General features: G+C 43.4%; 2 protein-coding genes across 12 annotated transcripts in view; one reads left to right on the forward strand and one right to left on the reverse strand.

Annotated features, from left to right (window-relative positions):
• SPATA6L (spermatogenesis associated 6 like) overlaps positions 1-20,993 on the forward strand; it is a 157,493-nt gene that overhangs the window by 69,343 nt on the left and 67,157 nt on the right. The gene's annotated exons all lie outside the window — the stretch shown is intronic.
• SLC1A1 (solute carrier family 1 member 1) overlaps positions 9,958-20,993 on the reverse strand; it is a 92,419-nt gene continuing 81,383 nt past the window's right edge. The window contains exons 10-12 of one of the 2 annotated variants that reach the window (XM_054500946.2): positions 20,615-20,809; positions 14,257-14,391; positions 9,958-12,110 (exon numbers count right to left, since the gene is read on the reverse strand). In XM_054500946.2, the coding sequence (XP_054356921.1) occupies positions 11,864-12,110; positions 14,257-14,391; positions 20,615-20,809 (577 nt within the window). In that variant the 3' untranslated portion in view covers positions 9,958-11,863. The remainder of the gene's footprint in view (positions 12,111-14,256; positions 14,392-20,614; positions 20,810-20,993) is intronic. The other variant, XM_054500947.2, reaches the window with a different exon arrangement.

Genomic DNA, 20,993 nt, shown 5'->3' on the forward strand with positions numbered 1-20,993 from the left:
TCCATTAGCACTGCCCCACCTCACCCCCCATGCCCCACCGTGTGTGTGTGTGTGTGTGTGTGTGTGTGTGTGTGTGTGTGTATGTGTATTTTGTTTTCTTTTTTTTTAATATAAAAAATAGAGAAGGAGTCTCCCTGTATTGACCAGGCTGGTCTTGAACTCCTGGCCTCAAGTGATCTGCCGCCTCGGCCTCCCAAAGTGCTAGGCTTACAGGTATGAGCCACTGCGCCCCTCTGAGTGCCTGGATTTAAATCCTAGTTCTGCCATTTACAGGCTGAGTGCCTTGGACAGATAATTTAGCCTCTTTGTGTCTCAATGTCCTTACGTATAATACGGAGGTAATAATAGTATCTATCTAATAATGTTATTGTTGGTAGATAATACATTTAAAGTACATTAAATCAGTGCCTGGCACAAAATGAGCACTCAGTGAGCATTAGCTATTCTTATTCTCATCTCATTTAATCTTTTGAGGAAACCATTGCTCCCCCTATTTCTTGCTAAGGACACTGAGGCTCAGAAAAGCAAGTGTCGGAGCCAATTTGCAAACCCTGCTCTGTCTTGTTTCCAAACCTCAGGTTCTCTGTACCACTTCCTGTCACCCCTTTGCTGCCACCTGGTTGGCCCTGAGGCATCACAGATAATTCAACTTAAAGGGTTTGAAAAACATGAACTCAGAACATTTCAGAATAACAGAGCAACTAAGGTCTCTTGACAGAAGTTGGAACAATTAACCACTTCTTGTTTAGGCCAACAAGAGAGGCTTTCTGCTCTTATTTCCTGTCATTGGAATGTTATGTTTGTAAACAGCATTTTTAGGAAGTCTCCTCCTCCCCACCACCCCCAAATAAACTTTCCTGTTCCTTTTTCTCCAGGAACTGACACTCACTGAAATTGGAATTTTGAACTGAGATAAACATCATACTTGTTTTATTGGGATGACTTCCAGGAACAGACCGTAGGCAGTAGCAGTAGGTGTTATTGCTGGAAGTGTTGCATTCACGGTGGGAACTCTTCATTATGAAAGCTCATTTGTTGTTGCTTAAGGGATAGGATGACGTCCTTTGTTCACTGGGTCTCCTCCCAGCCCTGCAGTTAACAAAACTGATCCCATAGCCTCGCATGGACCCACTCAACTTGTATTTGTTAAACTCCTTCTATGTGTTCAGTATTGTGCAGGACCCTGTGGGGTAGGGAGGGATCACACTAAGGGGTGTAAAATTCAACCCGTGCCCTCTTGAAGTTTCCAGACTTACTGGGGCAATGAGACGTTAAATGAGATATTTCAAGTGTGATTCCCAAAAGGTGTTGCAAACTCAGGTGTCTTTAGGACCAGGCAGGATTTGTGACTGTCAGAAGCAGTTGAGTTTGAAATAATGGTGAGTGATGGGAGCTGGAGTGAAGTGGAGCATGTAACACCCCACCCTCCCACAAGGTGTTCATCTTCAAATTCAAATCTAAACCAGCCAAAGGCTCTGTGGCCCACATAAAGCGGTCTGAAGCTGGGTCTTGCCCAAAGCCACCAGTTTTGACTCCTGTTTAGTAGTATAAAATAATGATATTGATTCACAGTGAGGTTTGTGGAACTCAATTTCATTACTTTATAATCGTCTCATATTGATTAACTTAATAATATAAGGCAGTATCTGATTATGTACCAAGATACTGTTGCTTCTGTATGTTTCAGGAGGTTAGAAACAGTGGGGTATTGGTGTTGGGGGCCCAGAACTTATTTTCAGCATTTAAAAAATAGGCAGACCAGGTAGAGAAGAGATTTGGGAGAGTGAGGCAATTGGGGAGAGTATAATGAAGCATATCTATATGGAGAAGAGGAAATGTCTTCTGGGGTATCTTCTGAAGTGTCCTAAATATTCAGGCGAGTATTTTCAACTTGTGCTGTAGATAATAAGAAGCCATTAGAGTTTTGGAGCCAGAAAGCAAAGTATTAATCTGATGATCTTGTGCAGGATGGTTTGGGAGTAGGTAGAGGCTGGCAGTGGGGAGACTCTGACAAAGCCTTTGAAAAAGTCTGAAAATTAGGGCAATAGAACCTGAACTGAGTAGGAGAGTCACAGGAAAGAGAAGGGCTGATTAGACATCAGGGCTGGGAAGACATCATGAGACAACTTATTTTAGGGGTGCTTAAAAACCTGTGGGTATATGGGGGAGGTACCTGGCCCTTTTAGGGAAGAAGTGGTTAAGTCCGGTGGCCTGGGCTTGTTACAAAGTGAAGGTGAACTACTTAGTCAGCAGAATGAGGTATTGATGGAAAGAATAATTGCCCTGCAGAAATAAGGACACAGTGTCCTTCATTTTGTGGATTCATATTCTTCATGATGTGTGAGGCAAGATGAACTCCAGGACTAAGAGAACAAAATAGGAGCTCCAATGAAATCCTTTAGGGACTTTTGTTTTTGTGGTGTCTTTTTGGCCAGGGAGATAGAATAGGGAACACTCAGAATTACTAGGGGTCAGGGTGGGTGTTCAGAAGCAATGGAGGCCTTGTCTGGGATTTTGTGTAGTATTTTTTTAATCCCTCTGAATCTTGTTCTTATCATGAAGGCCTTATGGTTGTAAATAGAATTTAGAGGATTATCAAAATACAAGTTGTTTATTCAAGAATTACGTGGGAAGAGAAAATGCAAGAGTACACCATGTCCAGTGATTCATGTCTGGACAGAGGCTAAGTCTTGGGTCACTCGCTTCACAAAGAGGCATCACTGTTCACTCAGGGGCTCCCACCTGAATCCCAGAGCAGAGGGATTCAAATAAATGGACCAACCTCTATAGACCTGCCTTGCAACCTCAAACCTCTTGGGGTCAAAAGCAAGAAGAAATGTTTATGATCCTAGATTGTAGGGGAAATAATGGTGATTTTTAAAAACACAATTCCCCGCTGGGCGCGGTGGCTCACACCTGTAATCCCAGCACTTTGGGAGGCTGAGGCAGGCAGATCATGAGTTCAGGAGATCAAGACCATCCTGGCTAACATGGTGAAACCCCATCTCTACTAAAAAATACAAAAAAAGTTAGCCAGGCCTGCTGGCGGGTGCCTGTAGTCCCAGCTACTCTGGAGGCTGAGGCAGGAGAATGGCATGAACCCGGGAGGCAGAGCTTGCAGTGAGCCGAGTTCATGCCACTGCACTCCAGCCTGGGTGACAGAGCGAGACTCCGTCTCAAAAAAAACAAAAAACAAACAAAAAAACCCCCCACAATTCCCAATCTGGGAAAGAGAGACTACAGAAAAGATTGATGAGATTGATTTTGGATAAGTTCAGTTTAAAAAGATGGTGGAAAGGCCAACAGGAAGTGGTCAGTAGAAGTTGGAGGTGGGGATCTGAGGTATGGCTTGGAGATCAGGGCAGGAGAAACCAAGGACAGCTGTAGATTTTGTGGATACACATTTTTGTTAATCATCTGCATAGAGATGGTAGTTGAATCCATAATATTGGAGGAGTATCTGGTGAAGAGAGAAAGACCAGAAGGATGTGAGCTTGTTCATTTATTCCACAAATATTTGAGGGACCCTGTGTGTGTGGCACAGGCAGAGATGAGACCCACAGTAAGGGAGCAACAGGAGGAGGAGGTTACAAAAGTGGTGGAAGGAGTGGTGGAAAATGGTCAGGCGGGGCAGAACCTGGTAATGTCTTGGAAGCCAAGGAAAAATAACTTAGTGGAATATAAAGCTAATCAACAGTGACAAATGTTGCAGAAGAGTAAAAATTGACGACTGAGGAAATGCCTTTTGGATTTCATGAGCAGGGCATTGATGACCTCAGAGTTTCAGGAGTGTTGTGGAAGCCCGACTATAGGGGATTAGGTGTTTGTGAGTGGGGAGGAAGTGGAGTCACAGCATAAAGAACAAAAAGCAGCCCCCAAAATTTGGCAAGAAAAGGAAAAGAGAAATAGGGTTCCAGTTTTTATTCTGACAACTCCCCATCCCTGGTTTTGGAAAAGAAAGGGATTTTGGGGAGAGTTAGGTTTTGAGTGAAAGATTTAAAGGTGATATGAGGGAGGGATACGATGATATTGTATACCATAAAGGAGGTGAGGCTGGGCAGCTAGATGAGGTGGGAGATAATCTAGACATATTTAAAATTAATTTTTGCTAGAATGGGAAAACAAACAGCAATTTGAGGGAGCAAATTTGGTTGTATCAAATAAAATGTCATGATTAGAAAAGATAAGCAGTTTGTGAAGAGGTGACGATTGGATACTGTCATGCATTTCCTCTTACTTTTTAGGCATTTTGAAGCACTATATCTTAATAGTTAGGAAAAGACTTGGAATCATGTGAGTCCCAGCTCTGTGAACTTGGGCAAATTACTTAACCTCCCTAAGCCACAGTTTCCTCAACTGGGAAACAGATGGTAATATGACCTGCCTAATAGAAGTGTTAAGAAGAATGCGTGAGACTATGCATGTAAAATATTTAGTACAATTTCAGCACATAGTTAGCACTTGGTATTAGCAGTGATTCTTTTTTTCTTAAACCACTTTATTCAGGTATGATTGGCATACTAAAGGTGTACATATTTAGCATGTACAACTTGGTGAGTTGTGAAACCATCACCAAAGTCTATGCCATAAACCTATCCATCATCTCCAAAAGTTTCCTCTCACCTTCTTTATTTATTCATTGTTTTGGGGGATATGATAAGAACACAATGTAAGAGCTACTATATTAGCAAATTTGTAAGTATACAATGCAGTATTAACTATAGCTACTATGCTATGCAGTAGATCTAGCCAATGATTCTTATCTGCTTTGAACATTTTAGACCACACCAGACTTGAGTTATAATTAATATTCTAGCCCTCCTGGCACTCTCTGCCTTATAACGCCTGGTGAAGAACAGTGACACTGCAGCCAAATGGCTGAGCCATCTATTTGTTGTGTGGTCTTTGGGGAAGTTGCTTAATGTTTTGTGCTAGTTTCTTCATTTGTAGAAAGGGGATAATAATAGTACCCACTTCATGATGCTGTTATGAAATTAAATGAGTTCATATTTAAGTGGTAAGAGCACTGGTTGCCACATAGTATTTGCAGTGCCAATGTTTGCTGAGTAAATAAAAATGTTCTTTCTCTGTGATTTTTTTTTTTTTTTTTTTTGAGATGGAGTCTCCCTCTGTCACCCAGGCTGGAGTGCAGTGGCGTGATCTCGGCTCACTGCAAACTCCGCCTCCAGGGTTCAAGCCGTTCTCCTCCCTCAGCCTCCCGAGTAGCTGGGACTATAGGCATGTGCCACTACACCTGGCTATTTTTTGTATTTTTAGTAGAGACGGGGTTTCATCGTGTTGGTCAGACTGGTCTCGAACTCCTGACCTCAGTTGATCCACCCACCTCGGCCTCCCAAAGTGCTGGGATTATAGGTGTGAGCCACTGTGCTCCGCTTGTTGTTGCTGTTTTTCCTTCTGGGCTCGGGACATCCCACTTGCTTGGGCACTCATCCTGGCAGGGAGGCTCAGGGGATACCTCCAGCTGTTAGGTCAACACCTTGAAAGAAACTGGACCTTGATTTGCCTTAGAGTGTCATCTCTAGGAAAGGTAATGATGCCCAAGAATAGGGTAGGTGACTGTCTGCCTGGATTGATATGGACACAAACATTTTCATAGTGGTGAGAAAAGCGACTAAATATCCTTGCAGGCTGAGTTGGCCTTGTTTGTGTGTCTGATTTTTTCATCAACTGCAGTGGCATGTTTTTCTAACTTAACTGGCCCCTTCTGATGGAGCAGAGAGCCTTGGGTTTGTGATTCATGTGAAGCTGACACATTCTTTCTACCTTAACCTTTCTGGCTAAATTAGGAGATGGGAGGATTAGCTCCAAAGTACCTGAGAGGTAAAGCCAACTTGGCATGCTGGGAAGACAGAAGCAGGTGTTGAGGATGGATCAGCCACTGTCCCTCTATAGCCAATTGGTATTGCCTTCTTTTATCACATGAATTTATACAGTAGCACGTCTCTGACATCCATCAGACCTGCCTAGTTTCCTAAAGACCCGGACAGGATAACCTCGGATTCATTTTGGAAAACCTTTATAATTTTTTTTTAAGCCCTTGGCTCAGAAAAGCCTTTTGACTGGCCTTTTGTTATTCTTGCCAAGCTAAGCTAATAACCTTGGAAACACAACACAAGGGCTCTTTAAATAAAAGTTATGTTTGAATGCTTGGAGGAGGATCAAAGTCATCTTTAAAATGTGTATGCCTTGAGCTCTTTGTGAAGGCATGCTCATAAACTGGAAGAGTAGTACCTTTTCTCCAGCAACTGCCCTTCCAGGATGACTGAAGTCATTTCAATCTGTCTTACCTTCACCTTGGAAAAGGTACCTTTCCATGGGGCGCAGACAAAGGCAAAGCAAATCCTGGCCGGTGTTAGATCTCCAGACTCCTCACACCTTCCCCTGCAGCCAGACCCTTGACCCTGAAATGCTCAGATGATGCAACTCTGCATCTCATTCCCTCAAGTGCCCCGAAGTGAAAGAAGATGATGCGACATTGTGCTAACACTTGGTAATGGCTTTCCTGAGTTATGGAGGAACAGCAGCTACAAGAGCCTGCAGTCTGTCAGGAAAAGGCAGCTTCTTGGAGGGAAAATGGGGGACAGGCATCCAGACACTACTGCTCAGTTTAGTTGATTCTGCATTTAGTTCCAGGGTTATTTGTCTCCCTCCATTGTTTGACAAACAGTACTTTTGCGAGGCAAGTTTCTCTCTAGGTAATATCCTGGAGTTGTCCCCGCGGGGCCAGAGCTTCCCAGCTGCAGGCTGCTGGGGCCTTCTAGAAACCAGTGGAACTTCCCTAGAAGAGGCAATGGCATTCCTTTCTCATTTTCTCCAACCAGAATAATCAAAGGAATGTAAATGTTTATCTTGTCTTTTGGGGGTTTACTCATAACTGTTTTGAACTTGGTGATACCTTAAAAGTGGCAGGCGAAGCGGAGATTTGTAGATGAAACCTTAAGTGTCACCCTAATTCTGGAGAGACATCTTGCAAATCACACATGACAGTGGTTTGCCTTAGTAAGGGAAGAAATGGGACATCAATTATGTGGTTAGATCTCACTGCTTGCTTAGGAGTTTTGTGGCACTGTGCATGCAGCCTAGGCCATTGAGAAATGTTCTGATCATTTCCATCCCTGATGGATAACTTTATACACTTAGGTACACTTACCCAATTCCATATACAGGTCAATATTTTGTTCCCAGCCAGGCACGGTGGCTCACGCCTGTAATCCCAGCACTTTGGGAGGCCAAGGCAGGCAGATCACCTGAGGTCAGGAGTTTGAGACCAGCCTGGCCGACATGGTGAAACCCTGTCTGTACCAAAAATACAAAAATTAGCTGGGCGTGGTGGTGCACACCTGTAATCCCAGTTACTTGGGAGGCTGAGGCGGGAGAATCACTTGAACCTAAGAGGCGGAGGTTGCAGTAAACCAAGATTGCACCACTGCACTCCAGCCTCGATGACAGAGTGAGACTCCGTCTCAAAATATATAAATATGTAGTTCCCAAAGCTAATTTAACAAGGCCTGCTTCTTCTTCTTTATATTATCTGGCTTTCACTTTAAAAGTCCAGGATTGCAGAGAGGTACATTTCCTCCCACAGGGTATATTAAAAAGCCCCAGGTGGGGCCCTGCTTCCATTAGGTGGGGAGACAGTTTTTAAAGAGTCACACAAGATTTATAGGCTGACTGCAAAAGTGAACTTCATGCTGTACTCTCATTTTCAGGATGTTTGAAGGGGTGTTATGTGAAGGTACATCTCATCTTCACACAGCCCAACATCTCAAACCCTTCTCTGTGTTTCAGGGCATAGGAAAGGACTGCAAACACTTATTTTTTGTTTACCTCCTACATGACACTTTATAGAAAAAATTAAGGTTGATATTCTTTAGATTAAAATGTCCCATTTCTGGAAGGGTTTCCCCTTTATAGAATGGGGGCTGTTTACAAAGTCTCACTAGGTTGGATATACTGTTTGCTCTGATAACCCAGCCAGCACCAAGTGGTAGGAGCTTCATTCCTTCATCACATCAGGGACACGGATCCTAAAATACCGGACTAGCAATTGCATCCCTATGGATTACCCCATGTTAATAAATGGGGGAGGAAGAAGGGTATGGTTTTTTCCCAGAAGCAGTGGTGGGGAGAAGAGGCACTAGCATTCATTAGACATAGTCTGTAACAGAATCTTTGCTACATGCATCACATGCATTTTCTCATTGACCACTGAAAGCAGTCCCGTGAGGAAATAATTTTTATTTCTATTTCACGGAAGAGGAAACCAAGGCTTAGGTTGTTGGCAAGGGATGCAAAGCTGGTAAGGAATCAGAGCTGTGTGCCCACTCATTGTGTTCCATAGTCCCTTGCTGGGCAGTTGGGGAATACAGAATATCAATCCTGTTGCATAGAAGCTTCTAGCAGCCTTCCAAGGCTGCTAGACCATTTCCTGTCTCCTGTTCCAGGGGGGAAGATTCTTGAGCCCCTGCAAAGCAAACACTGCAGCTGGCCTACTTCCTGAGTATAAGCCAAGCACACTTCCCGTGGCTCTTCTAAGAATCAGGGTGTGCTTTAATAAAGGGCCTTGTACCCACTGGACTAATAAAGATTTGCTGGAAGAATAAAGTCATTCGTCAGCTGATAACACCATTTCTGTATTCGTGAGTAAACTTTAGGCAAAATCAAAGTCACATGGAGACCCAGGGGCACCAGCTTTTCCAAACAAATATCTTTTTCTAAGGAGTTGTGTTGTTGAGTATTTTCTCCCATGTTATACACAAAGGAAACTACCCAGTATTCCTTTGGCCAGGTAGTGATAGGCATTTTTATGAGGAGATAGGATCCTCTCCGTGGGAAACAGGGAGCTGTTCATTCCTTTGTTGTCTATCACAGCAAGTGCGTCCATCGCCCCCTGCAGAATCCCCTCATGACTGAGGTATTCCAGGCAGGACTGCACCATCCCATCAGAGATCACTCTGAACACAGCCATTTGTAGCTTGTAATCTTACTTCAGAGGGCAGGATTGTTCCTGTAGTGAAACCAAGCCACCATCATATTGAGAGGTAAGACTTTTTTTTTTTTTTTTTTTTTAAATATAGGGTCTCTGTTGCTCAGACTGGAGTGCAGTGGCGCTATCACACCTCACTGCAGCCTCAACTTCCCCAGGGTCAGGTGATCCTCCCACCTAAGCCTACTGAGTAGCTGGGACTACAGGCACACACCATCACTCCTGGCTAATTTTTGTATATTTTTGTAGAGACGGGGTCTTTCTGTGTTGTCCAAGCTGGTCTCGAATTCCTGGCCTCAAGTGATCTGCCTGCCTCGGCCTCCCAAAGTGCTGGGATTATAGGGGTGAGCCACTGCATCTGGTCGACTATCTCTTACTGTAGTAACTTCTAACAAAATTCTACTTTCATCTCCGCCACAAAATATGCATGCAGCTGTTCATAATGGCACTGTATTTCCACCTTGTAATCTCATTGGCTAACATGAACAATCAGATTATTTTTCCTCAAGCCTCGCTTTTTCATTCTTGGGGTATGAAGTTTTGAAAACAATAATCCAGCTAGGCACAATGGCTCATGCTTGTAATCCCAGCACTTTGTGGGGGTGAGGCAGGGGACTCACTTGAGGCCAGGAGTTCAAGACAAGTATGGGCAGCATACTGAGACCCTGTTTCTAGAAAAAATAGAAAAATTAGCTGGAGTGATGGTGTGTGCGTGTAGTTCCACCTACTCAGGAGGCTGAGGTGAGAGGATTGCTTGAGCCCGGTAGGAGGAGGCTGCAGTGACCTGAGATCATTCCACTGCACTCCAACCTGGGTGACAGAGTGAGATTATGTCTCAAAAAAAGAAAAAGAAAACTGTGTAAATTCTGATTCAACTGACCACATCTCTGCCTTCCCACACCCATCCAAGTAAGATAAAACAACAGATAACGAGAAGAAAAAGGCAGGGGGAAAGAATGAGGGAAGTGTTTATTGAGACTGAAATGGAACATTGTTCTCTTTTATGAGTTAACAGCAGTGTGTTAAGAGGCTGGTTACAAACTGACTCCAAAATGATAACTGGCAGCTCATGAACAGCTCTGCCAACTAGTGCCACTAATTGGGGCAACCTAGTAAGGGGTAGAACCATTTAGCCCAAGAGAAATTACTGATTCAATTTCATTTATATTTAGATTTATTTCCTATAAACAAAAGCAATATTTGCATTTTAAAATTCACATTGACTCATTATTTACTATTTATGATGTTTACATAACAATTCAGTATCATTATGCTGTAGATTTCAGATGTAGGTGGTCAATACTGAGCACTTATTTACTCTTCTGCTATCTTTGGCACAATTTCTCATTTCTTAAACATGAAAGCACAGGTTTAAGTTGGCTACAGAATACTGCAGAAACATGACTATTTTGGATTTCAGTGTAAGTACAAGTTTATGTTAGGCATTATTTACAAGATGAGAACTGAAGTACAGACTATAATAAACTATCTTCATAAATTAGCAGAATGACAAGCAGAGGATGTAATGAATAGGGCCAAGATTACTAGTTAGAACAGTCCTCCTGGAGGAGGAGACAAGAGTCATAGAATGGAACTATTTCCCCCGAACCACTGATACCAGTTTATGTCGTGGGATTTACTCTGCAACAACCCAGGTTAGGGGCAGCTCTTTTTCTGCAACGTGGCTTGTTCAACCCATGGGATCTTTATTAAAATACAACTTAGTTGGTAGCTTGCAACCGTTATTTGGGCCCTGATAACAGAAGTGCAAGGATGGCAAAGTACTGGCCTCTTTAAGTATGAATGAACTTGGAAGAATAAAGCCTTCCAGTTGGATGAAAGCACATCCAGCCTTTTGTGAGTGACAGCTTTGTATATAATCTTATGCAGAGCTGATATGGATTCCCTCCAGGCACCTCAAATCTGGAAGTTGTAAATGAATGGCTATGCCACCTTGGAGTATCACCATAATACATCTCTGCTTTAGAGCTGATATACAGATGTGAAACAATCGAACAACATGATTTCTCATTCTAGTGCTCCTGAGAAAGGAGTTCTGATAAGCCCCAAAGCAGACCTGGGTTGGAATTGTGGTTATTATTCAAGTACAAGGAGAACGCTTTATTTCACATTGACGGTTCAATTCTGATCTCTGTCTGGCAAATTATATGAAAATAATAAATATATACATATATATATATATAGCTCTACGCTGAACGCTGGGTTAACAGTTACCAGCGTCCCAATACAGTACATTGAAAAAAGAATCCTTCTCCCTTTCTTCCAAACCCTATGCCCATCTTAAAACTGTTATTGCAGAACTATGCTGGTCTGTTTTCTTTGAAATTGGCTGGAGATAAGTTAAAAATTGACATTTTGGCACATTAACTGGTGAGGTGGTTTAGATGCATTATAATTTATAAAAAAGTGAGAGGTCAAAGGAAATCCATGCCAATAGAAAGCCTGAGTAAAAATTTGTAACCAATGACAGAATATTTTTTTAAAAACCCAGAACACTTGTCTATGCATGAGAAAGCATTTTCTCTTTCATATCCATTACCTAATTCTAACAGTTATTACTTTATGTACTTCCAAACTTTGTCTCTTATAGAATTTCTAAAACCCAGATAACAGAACTTTCCTTTAAATTGATTTCCCTTCATCTTACCCCACACCCAAATCCCAAAACCCAGAGCGCAAAGGCTGCGAATCCAAATATAGAAAATAATCTGGAGGTCTGTGTATCAAATCAAATGTACACTTGGCCATTAGTGTTTCTCTTTTCCTTAAGCAGTGTTTGAGATGACTCTTACGGAAGTGTCCTTCCTTGTTTCCAGTCATCTGCAGCCAGGGGCCCTAGAACTGTGAGGTCTGGGTGAATGAGATGGTGTCAGACTTGTCTACTGCAAAGCCTCCATTGACATAAGACTTCTTGGTGTCTGAGTCTTCGTTGTCAAGGATTGTGGATTCCAAGGCAAAGGGATTCACAATGTTGACTTCAGATGAAACATCCATCTGCTCCAGCTCCTTTTTGGAGAGCTTTTCCACGATGCCTGTCCCAAAAGCATCACCAAGGACGTTGACCATGGTCCTGAACCGGTCCCTGGGGAGAGACGGGAGGAGTCAGACAGGAGGCCCAGATTTCATTTTCCTTCATCATTGGAGAGATGCAAGGACCTGACATGTTCGGTTTAGATTTCAGTAAATGCAGAAAGTGCTGTCCTCATGGCTGACTGACTGAAGGCTCCTCACAGGCCTGGGGTTGTTCATAAAGGCACAGCATGAGCTCCCCCAAAGTAGCAATGACTCCCCTAAGTCTCCCTAAATTCCCTCCTCTTCTCCCAAAGAAACATGAATAGAGCCGTTCGAGATATTTTTGGGGGGACTGAGGGAGGTTCAGAATTCAGTAAGTTTTTCAGCCCTAACCTCTGTCTTGGGGTTTTCTAGATTCAATGCAAATGCCATTGTGGGCTCTCTTTGGGCAAAGGTCAGAGAACTTGGGTGTTTTGTGGGTGGAGTATGTACCATGTGCATGTGGGGTATGTGTGTGTTTGTTCAGGTCCATGGTGTACTTGTTTATTTACCAATCTAGGTCACTCTACTTATGAGCAACCCAGGAGGCATGGCGCAGAGCACGGGGTCAGAAAACACAGGTCAGCCCAGGAATGGATTTCTCCGTGAGCCACCCTCATCCAGTCTTAACTTCCAGAGAGCCTGGGGAAGAGACCGGTGGCAGGAAGACAGGTAGAGAAGGCACACTGCAGAGGAGAGGATCCATTTTGATACTGGCACTTTGTTGATAGGAACTGCATGCAGGGGGAATCTTGTGAAAACTACACCTGCAGAACAGAAAAGGCTGACAATGCTTACACATGGCCACCCTGGATGCCCTTCTGTTATTTAGAACAAGTCCAGGGATTGAACTGGCCCTAGTGTCTTTTTATCCCATACCTCCAATTGGACCTTTGACTCATCTGGGTATCTTGGCAGGGAAGGTAACTGGTTCCAGGAAGACTCAAGGAAAGGAGAAAAATGCAAATCCACCAGCATCACTAGAAAGAACCAATCTTGCCTCGATGATAGGATATCTTTGCAAGAAGGGTGCCACCTCATTTGGGCCTATAGCTCAGTTAGCTACTGAGGGCCCACCCCATGGCACAGCTTCCAAGCCAGGTGCAGGGGCTTTTGCTATCTGAAATGTGAATCTGTGTTTTCAAGCCCAATAGAATGTCTCTGCTTCCCTTTCCATCTCATCTGTCACCTGCAAACTACAGTACATAGCACTGGACTCCCCAGTGAATCTGAGCTGGTTCTGAGCAAAGGCTCCATGTGGAGCGATACTTACCTGCAATGCCAGGGGACAGAGCCAGACCTAGATGCTGTAAGACCGATGCACAGAAGTGGGCATCAAGGGTAAAGCTAGGAGCCAGGCTGGTTCTAACTTTAACCTTGAGGGTCACTGAAGATACCTTTCTTACCCAGATGTTCTGCTGTATTCCGTGTGTGTGTGTGTGTGTGTGTGTGTGTGTGTGTGTGTGAGAGAGAGAGAGAGAGAGAGAGAGAGAAGTGTTGTTGATTGGAGCCTGAATGGTCCAACTCATTCTAATCATAACAATAAAACTTGCCATTTATTGAGCATGTATGGGCTACCAGACACGGTTCTAGACACTCCACTCACATGAGCTCACTCAGTCCTTAAAACAACGCAATGAGATAGGCAGATTTTTTCCCATCTCACAGATTATGCAACTGGGCCTCAGGTTAAGGAACTTGCTCGAGGTCAAGAAGCTGGTAAGACACAGGATGGAGATTCAAACCCAAGTGCTTGTGCCACTGTCCCTGATGGTTCGGAAGATGCTTAGGAAGATGGACTGATTTTGAACTAGGTGGTTCTGAGCCTATGATGCTGAACCAGGGCTGGGATAGGTCAGGATGGCCCTGGGGCCCTGCCTGACTTCTCATCTTGTTGTTCTGTGTTTATCTTTGTCCCACACCCAGCTCCTAACCTTGAGCATTACCAGGTATAATGAGCTAATGGAGCTCACTGGCTTTTTAAAATCACTGCTCCACGTTATGAGGAGTTAATTTTTAAGCATGTTATCAGATGGCCTGGTCAGAGGAATATTAAAGCAGCCAACAGGTGGCTTATTAGGCAATCTGAGGAGAGAATGATGACCGACTGCAGCGCCGGCGAGGCTGGGAAGCCCGCCTGCACATCCAGCTAAGGCAGTGCATTTATTCCAACTCACAGGAGCCAGTCGACAGCAATGATCAGGGTGACATCCTCAGCGGGTAGGCCCACGGCACTCAGCACAATCACCATGGTCACCAGACCAGCCTGGGGCACGCCGGCAGCTCCGATGCTGGCAGATGTAGCTGTGATACTGCAGAAACATACCAGCAGGAAAGGAGTTAGACACTTACCTCTCCCGTTAAAGCCCTGGCCTGAAATGGTTAGTCCCGCTTAGTCCCGATGGCTATTACTGCTGTGTCCCTAAATTGGGCAGTTAGAATCTGTGACTTGCTGAGCCCCAGCTCTGCCTTATTACAGGATTAGAGCTGTGGCGGGAGGGGGACTGGGAGGGGTATGATGCCATCTCCTTGCAGAGGGAGATATGGCACATCACTCTAATGCAAGGAAGAACTGCATAAGTGGCACCAAAAAATGAGTAAGAGAGATATTCAAGAGGAAAGCAGGAGTTTACTAAATGGGGTGTTAATAGGAGGCTTTGTGTACTCATCTATGTATACATACACTCATCCTAAATAAGTGCCAGGTACCTCTGCACCTGCCTTCCTACTCCCTTCTTCCATCTACTCACCACCCAATAATTTACTGAGCACCTAATATATGGCAGGAATTTAAGTTGCCCTGAAGGATGGATAGAGGGACAGTTGTAGGGGCAGATGGGCAAGGGCATTTCAGGTGAAGGCAAAGGAATGAGACAATGGTTAAGCAGGCTTTATGCACTCTCTTGACATCACAGGACTCTTTACCTCTGGGAACTGCTCTTTAGGGCACTGAATTGAGAAATAGCTGATCCTGTCCAAGGTACAAGCATTTACTGCTCCTTTTTGCCAGTAGATGCACTTTGTGGGAAAGAAAGATCTGGAATCCAGGAGAGGCAGCCAGGTGAACTTTATTACCAGGTATTTAAAAAGATCCCTCTTGGTAAGATCAGGTGAGGCAGTAGGGATTTTTTTCTTTGTAATGTGCAGTCTCTTTATCAGCAACATCTTCCTTATTTTAATTGGATCATTCTGAAGTAAACAAGGGTTCACCATGCCCTGAAAAATCCCTTGACTTGGATAAGCTTGAGGCCACACCCACGATGCTTTCTGGAGACAAGTCCTTGCCCTTGGGCCAAGGCCCGAACTGCTGCCCAGGTGCCACTGTGTTGAAAGGTGAAAATGTAAAGATTGCCAATTTAAACTGGAAGAATCCCTGATTCTATCCACACATTCATATTCTTTGGGGCTAAAAAAGCCAGAGTTCTTAGGAAGCTGATTCTACTGCCCATTCATCTGCCTACTGAGGTGTTGCAGAAAGCATTTGAGGGTACAGTCAAACACAGGCCAGAATTTTTTGTCAAGTGTATTTTCATTAAGTGGTTTTGACCACCAAATTATAGTAATTTAGAGATTTCTGGGGCTGTACCAATTACTCTAAAGGTTTCAGGCCTCAGTCTCAAAGGTTTCTGGCCTCTATAACCCTTTGGATCTCTTCTGACCTAAGTACTCTTTGGAAAGCCCAAGTTTATTTTAATGCTGGTTGAAAAAAATTTAAATGGAATGCATCAACAGGTTTTCTTTGTCAGAAGTGATTTGTGTCCATGCCAGCTGATCCCTCTTGGAAATCCTGACATGTCACAGTAATCCATGTCTCTATAGCCTGAGGCTGGGCTTGAAACTCAAAATTCATTTAGTCAAAGAAAACTCTGTCCTTGAGCCTTGACCTTGCTTGCTAGACTACGGCTGTTTGACTGGCATTGGTCTGAAACTCAGAACTATGAACCTTCAGATGGGAGAAAATAATATAAAAACCTATTCCTGCTGCTTGAACATATTCTACTTTGAGTTAGAGGATTTCCACAGAAGAAAACATAAATATCAGTGGTACAAATTTCTTTCCTCACACTGAGGCCTAGTTTTAGGACCGGCCATTGGACTTGGCTCTCTAAACGGGTTGAAGGATGGGTTGTGACTTGGAGGGAACACAGGTTTTAGTGTCAGACACACCTGGGTGATGTACTTTGGGCTCTACCGTTTTACTGATGGCATTTCTTTGGGCAAGTTACTTCTCTGAATCTCAATTCCTTGCCTGTAAGATGGGGACAGTATGTCTACTGCAAGCTGCTGGGAAGATTAAATGAGGTTAATACACATAAGGCATCTGGGATAGCACTTGTATAGTAGGTGCTTAAAAACATGCCATTTCCACATGTATAGCTATGTAACAAACCTGCATGTTTTGCACATGTATCCCAGAGCTTAAAGTAAAATAAAACAAAAAACAAACAAAAAGATTAAAAACGTGCCATTTCTGCTGCTACTTCTGCAACAACAGCAGTTGCTGCTAATGCTTCCTCTATTGCTACTGTCGCTGCCGCCACTGGTATTATTACTACTGCTACTGCAGCAACCAAAACAACAACTATTACAACAACTACTACTACTACTATTACTACTGCTACTTTTTTTTTCTCTCAGCTCTTTCTAGGCCCCAAATCCTATAATTATCTTTCTTATTTATATATATATATATATATATATATATTTTTTTTTTTTTTTTTTTTTTCCCAGAGACAAGGTGTCACTCTGTTGCCCAGGCCAGAGTACAGTGGCATGATCACAGCTCACTGCAGCCTCCACCTATTGGGCTCAAGCGGTCTTCTTGCCTCAGCCTCCTGAGTAGCTGGGACCACAGGTGCACTCCACAACACCTAGCTAACTTTTGTATTTTTTGTAGAGACGGGGCTTCGCCTTGTTGCTCAGGTTGGTCTCAAACTCCTGGGCTAAAGTGATCTGCCCGCTTTGGCCTCTTAAAGTGCTGGTATTACAGGTGTGAGCCTCTGCACCCTGCTGTATAATTAGCTTTACTTTTCTTTCTTTTTCTTGTCTCTCTCTCTTTCTTTCTTTTTTGTTTGAGATGGGATCTCACTCTGTTGCCTAGGCTAGAGTGCAGTGGCGCCATCTCAGTTCACTGCAACCTCTGCCTCCTGGGCTCAAGCAATCCGCCCACTTCAGCCTCCTGAGTAGCTGGGACTACAGGCACATGCCACCATGCCTGGCTAATTTTTCTTTTTTAGAATATTTTTGGTAAACATGGGGTTTTGCCATTTTGCTCAGGCTGGTCTTGAACTCCTGGACTCAAGTGATTCACCTGCTTAGGTCTCCCAAAGTGCTGGGATTACAGGTCTGAGCCACCGCTTCTGGCCTTAATTATTTTTATAAGACAATTTATCCTTTTTTTTTTCCATTTTGACACATATTCTCACACCAATTTTCAATCATTTGTAACCTTTGAGTATTATGATAACGCCACAAAAGGGTATGTTTTGGGTAGATGGTACCTATGTTTCTTTGACGTCCAGTCCACAGAAATATACTTTGGGTCTAAAAATCTCTTTAACCATTAGTCACATGAACTGTAATGGTAACTGTCAAGTAAAACCAACTTTTATTATTTTCCATGTAGAGCCAGTGAGGATTTTTAATTTTAAGCCAATGATTACTTTGGGCCTCACAGTTGTTATTGGTTCTGGGCCAGTAGTTATCAGCAAATCTGATTCAAGAATATACCAGAGAGTAGCGGGAGAGGCTTTAATGTGAATTGACTATTTAGCCTCGAGGCCCAGAGTTCATTCCTCTGGCAGTGAGGTTAAAAAAATGATTAGAAAGATCTAGAAAACTTATAACCAAAAAAGAGGGAGGGATTTCATCACAAAGTGTCAAATACACAAAAGAATTGGCACCTCATAAACCACTCCTTGGAAATCAGTTCACTGAAGACTGGGTTCCACAGGCCAGGGTGAGGGAAGTGGGAAAAAACCCTTGGAAATGTAAAAGTAACAACTGTTGGAAGCACAGGGGTGGTTGTGGAGCAGTAACTTTTTCAGGCATGATTAAGGTTTCAATTTTGACATACTCTCTGCTGTTATAATTACAGGACTTAATCTCTTTGGCACAGGCTTCTTTAGCCACTAACACGTTTTATAGATTACACAGCATTGGGATAGTTCCCCAGCTGGTGTGCCAAGTGGTGTATTTTGCACTTGTCTTCAGCCAACAGAAATACTTTGCGATTTAGGGTTGGGGAGGATTTAAAAAATGCATTGTATTAGAAAATTGTTAGTTAACAAACTTTGATTTTATCCCTAGAATTTATGTTTAGGCTGGGACACAAGAATGAATTAACTCCAAAAAGTTCAGATTCAACCTTGAGCAGGCCTAGGGACCAGTTTAGTCTTAAACTTCCATTCTAAACTGAACAAAAGTCTTCAGGTTAACTCTAATCCCAGCCTATCACTCTAACATAGTGCTGTCCAAAAGAACTTTCTGCAATGATGTAACTATTCTATGTCTGTGCTATCCAATTCAGTGGGCCACGTGGCTAGTGTTTACCATATTGAATAGTGCTGTCCTAGAGAAACAAATCTGGCAAAATCCACTAATGACAGTTCTACCATCTACTTGGGCAGACAATTTCTATCCTCATTTCACTAGAATTCTCTGCAGCTTCTTACTCTGTGGACCATTTCACCCTTGAAAATCTCTCTTTTCTGGGTTTCCATGATACCAAGGTTTACTGGCTTCCCTCCCATCTCTCTGTCCTTCTCCCTTTGTCTCTTGGGTTTTCCCTTCTCTACCTGCTTCTAGTATTAGGATTTTTCCAAGCCTCAGTCCTTAATCTCCTTCTCTTCTCTGCAAACTCTCCCTATGTCATGTCATCCATTTTCAACATTCACTGAGTACTCACTACATAGGCACAGTTATAAACATTTTATATGCATGTTACTTAATTGCCACTACGTGAATAAGTTGTAGGTACTATTATTCATTTTACAGATGAGAAAACAGAAGCTTAAAAATTCAAGTCACTTGCCCAAGATCACAGCTAATCATGATGTAGCTGCGATTCCTATACAAGCAATAACTTGTGACTTACACATTTGAAGACCGTTATTAAGCCCATGTCCCTGATGTCTGTATCTGCAGCCAGACCTGTATTTCTCATTGCATATGTCCACCTGGAGGTCTTAAAGGCATTTCAAATCCAATCTGTCCAAAAGTATTAACTATTTATCTTTCCCACCTTTATGTGCTTCTCTTACACTAGTTCCTGTTCTGGTAAGCCCCACCCACCAATTTAGAATCATCTACCAATCCTGGGAGTCATCCTGGCATTCCCTTGCCTTTCACCCTGAATCCAGCTGATGCTTCTTCAGTTCATTAGCTCTTCTCCAACCTCAGTGTCAGTGCCTTCTAATACCCTGCCTGGACTTCTGCAATGGTCTCCTAACTGGTTTCCTAGATTTGGTCCCAGCTCCCATCCAATACATCTGCCATATTGCCGGTTATCTTTGTAAAATGCAAATCTGCTGGTCGTGGTGGCTCACACCTATAATCCCAGCACTTTGGGAGTCTGAGGTGGGCAAATCACCTGAGGTCAGGAGTTCAAGACCAGCCTGGGCCAACATGGTGAAACCCATCTCTTCTAAAAACTAAAAAATTAGCCAGGTGTGGTGGTGCACGCCTGTAGTCCCAGCTACTCAGGAGGCTGAGGCAGGAGAATTGCTTGAACCCAGGAGGTGGAGGTTGCAGTGAGCCGAGATTGTGCCACTGCACTCCAGCCTGGGCAACAGAGCAAAACTCCCTCTCAAAAAATAAATAAATAAAATGCAAATCTGTCCATAATATGACAAAGCATCTAAGAGCTTTCCACAAGCTTTTCGTACAAAACCTTTCATGACATGACCCCTGCCTCCTCATTCATTTAAACATAAAGGAATGTTTATGTATCCTTTATGCCAGCCATAGCAAGAAATCTGTATGTTGTAACTAGCCCATGGCTGCATCACAAGCTATTTCTGCCACCCCAAATGCTCTTAGCTTTTCCTTTGCCTGCTAAATTCCTATTCTTCTAAGATTCAGCTAAATGTTCCCCTCCTCTGGGAAGCCATCGTTCACCTTCCCAGCTAGAACCAGCCCTTCCCTCTCTGGAGTCCTCTGTGAACACCATACAGAGTTCTCTTACATCCCTCATCATGGTCTTCAGCATTCTTTTGGATATGTGCATCCCTATCTAGCAGGGATAGTTTGAAAGAAGGGACTGGCCCTTACTCAGCCTTGAGTCTTTGTGCTAGCCTGTGCCTAGATCCTACTGGCTTCAGTAAACTGAGCACAGAGTGATGGCTTTGGCTACCCAGACCCTGAAGCAGAAATCTTGCATACCAGGATATAGTTGTATTTAATCTTGGGAAGGGACTTTATAGATCAAGAAAAAGAATCCATCACTGGGACATTCTTGGTGTCCCTTCGTGGACAATTTCTACTGGTGGTAATCCCTGTATCACTGATGACAATGAATGTGACACCATGCCCCACCTGATGGTGATGATCTGCCCAATGCCCAAGTCCAGGTCATTCAACTGTGCAATAAACACCGCAGCCACTGCTTCATAGAGCGCCGTCCCATCCATGTTGATTGTTGCACCAACGGGTAACACGAATCGAGTGATCCTCTTGTCTACCTGGTTATTTTCTTCAGCACAGCGGAAGGTGACAGGCAGTGTTGCTGAACTGTGTGATGAAAATAGAAAGGAACTTATGTCTAGAAATGCTGGACCTCAGTCCCTGCCTGAAGACATGCCTCTCTTCCAAAAAGTAAACAAAGGGTCCTTTTAGGTAATCTTGTCGAGAAAAGTAAAGAAAACAACAAAACAAAATGAAACAAAGGACCCAAATCATGCTGGCCCTTTAGGCA

Source organism: Pongo pygmaeus, chromosome 13, assembly GCF_028885625.2.
Source record: "Pongo pygmaeus isolate AG05252 chromosome 13, NHGRI_mPonPyg2-v2.0_pri, whole genome shotgun sequence".
NCBI classification, from domain to species: Eukaryota; Metazoa; Chordata; class Mammalia; order Primates; family Hominidae; genus Pongo; species Pongo pygmaeus.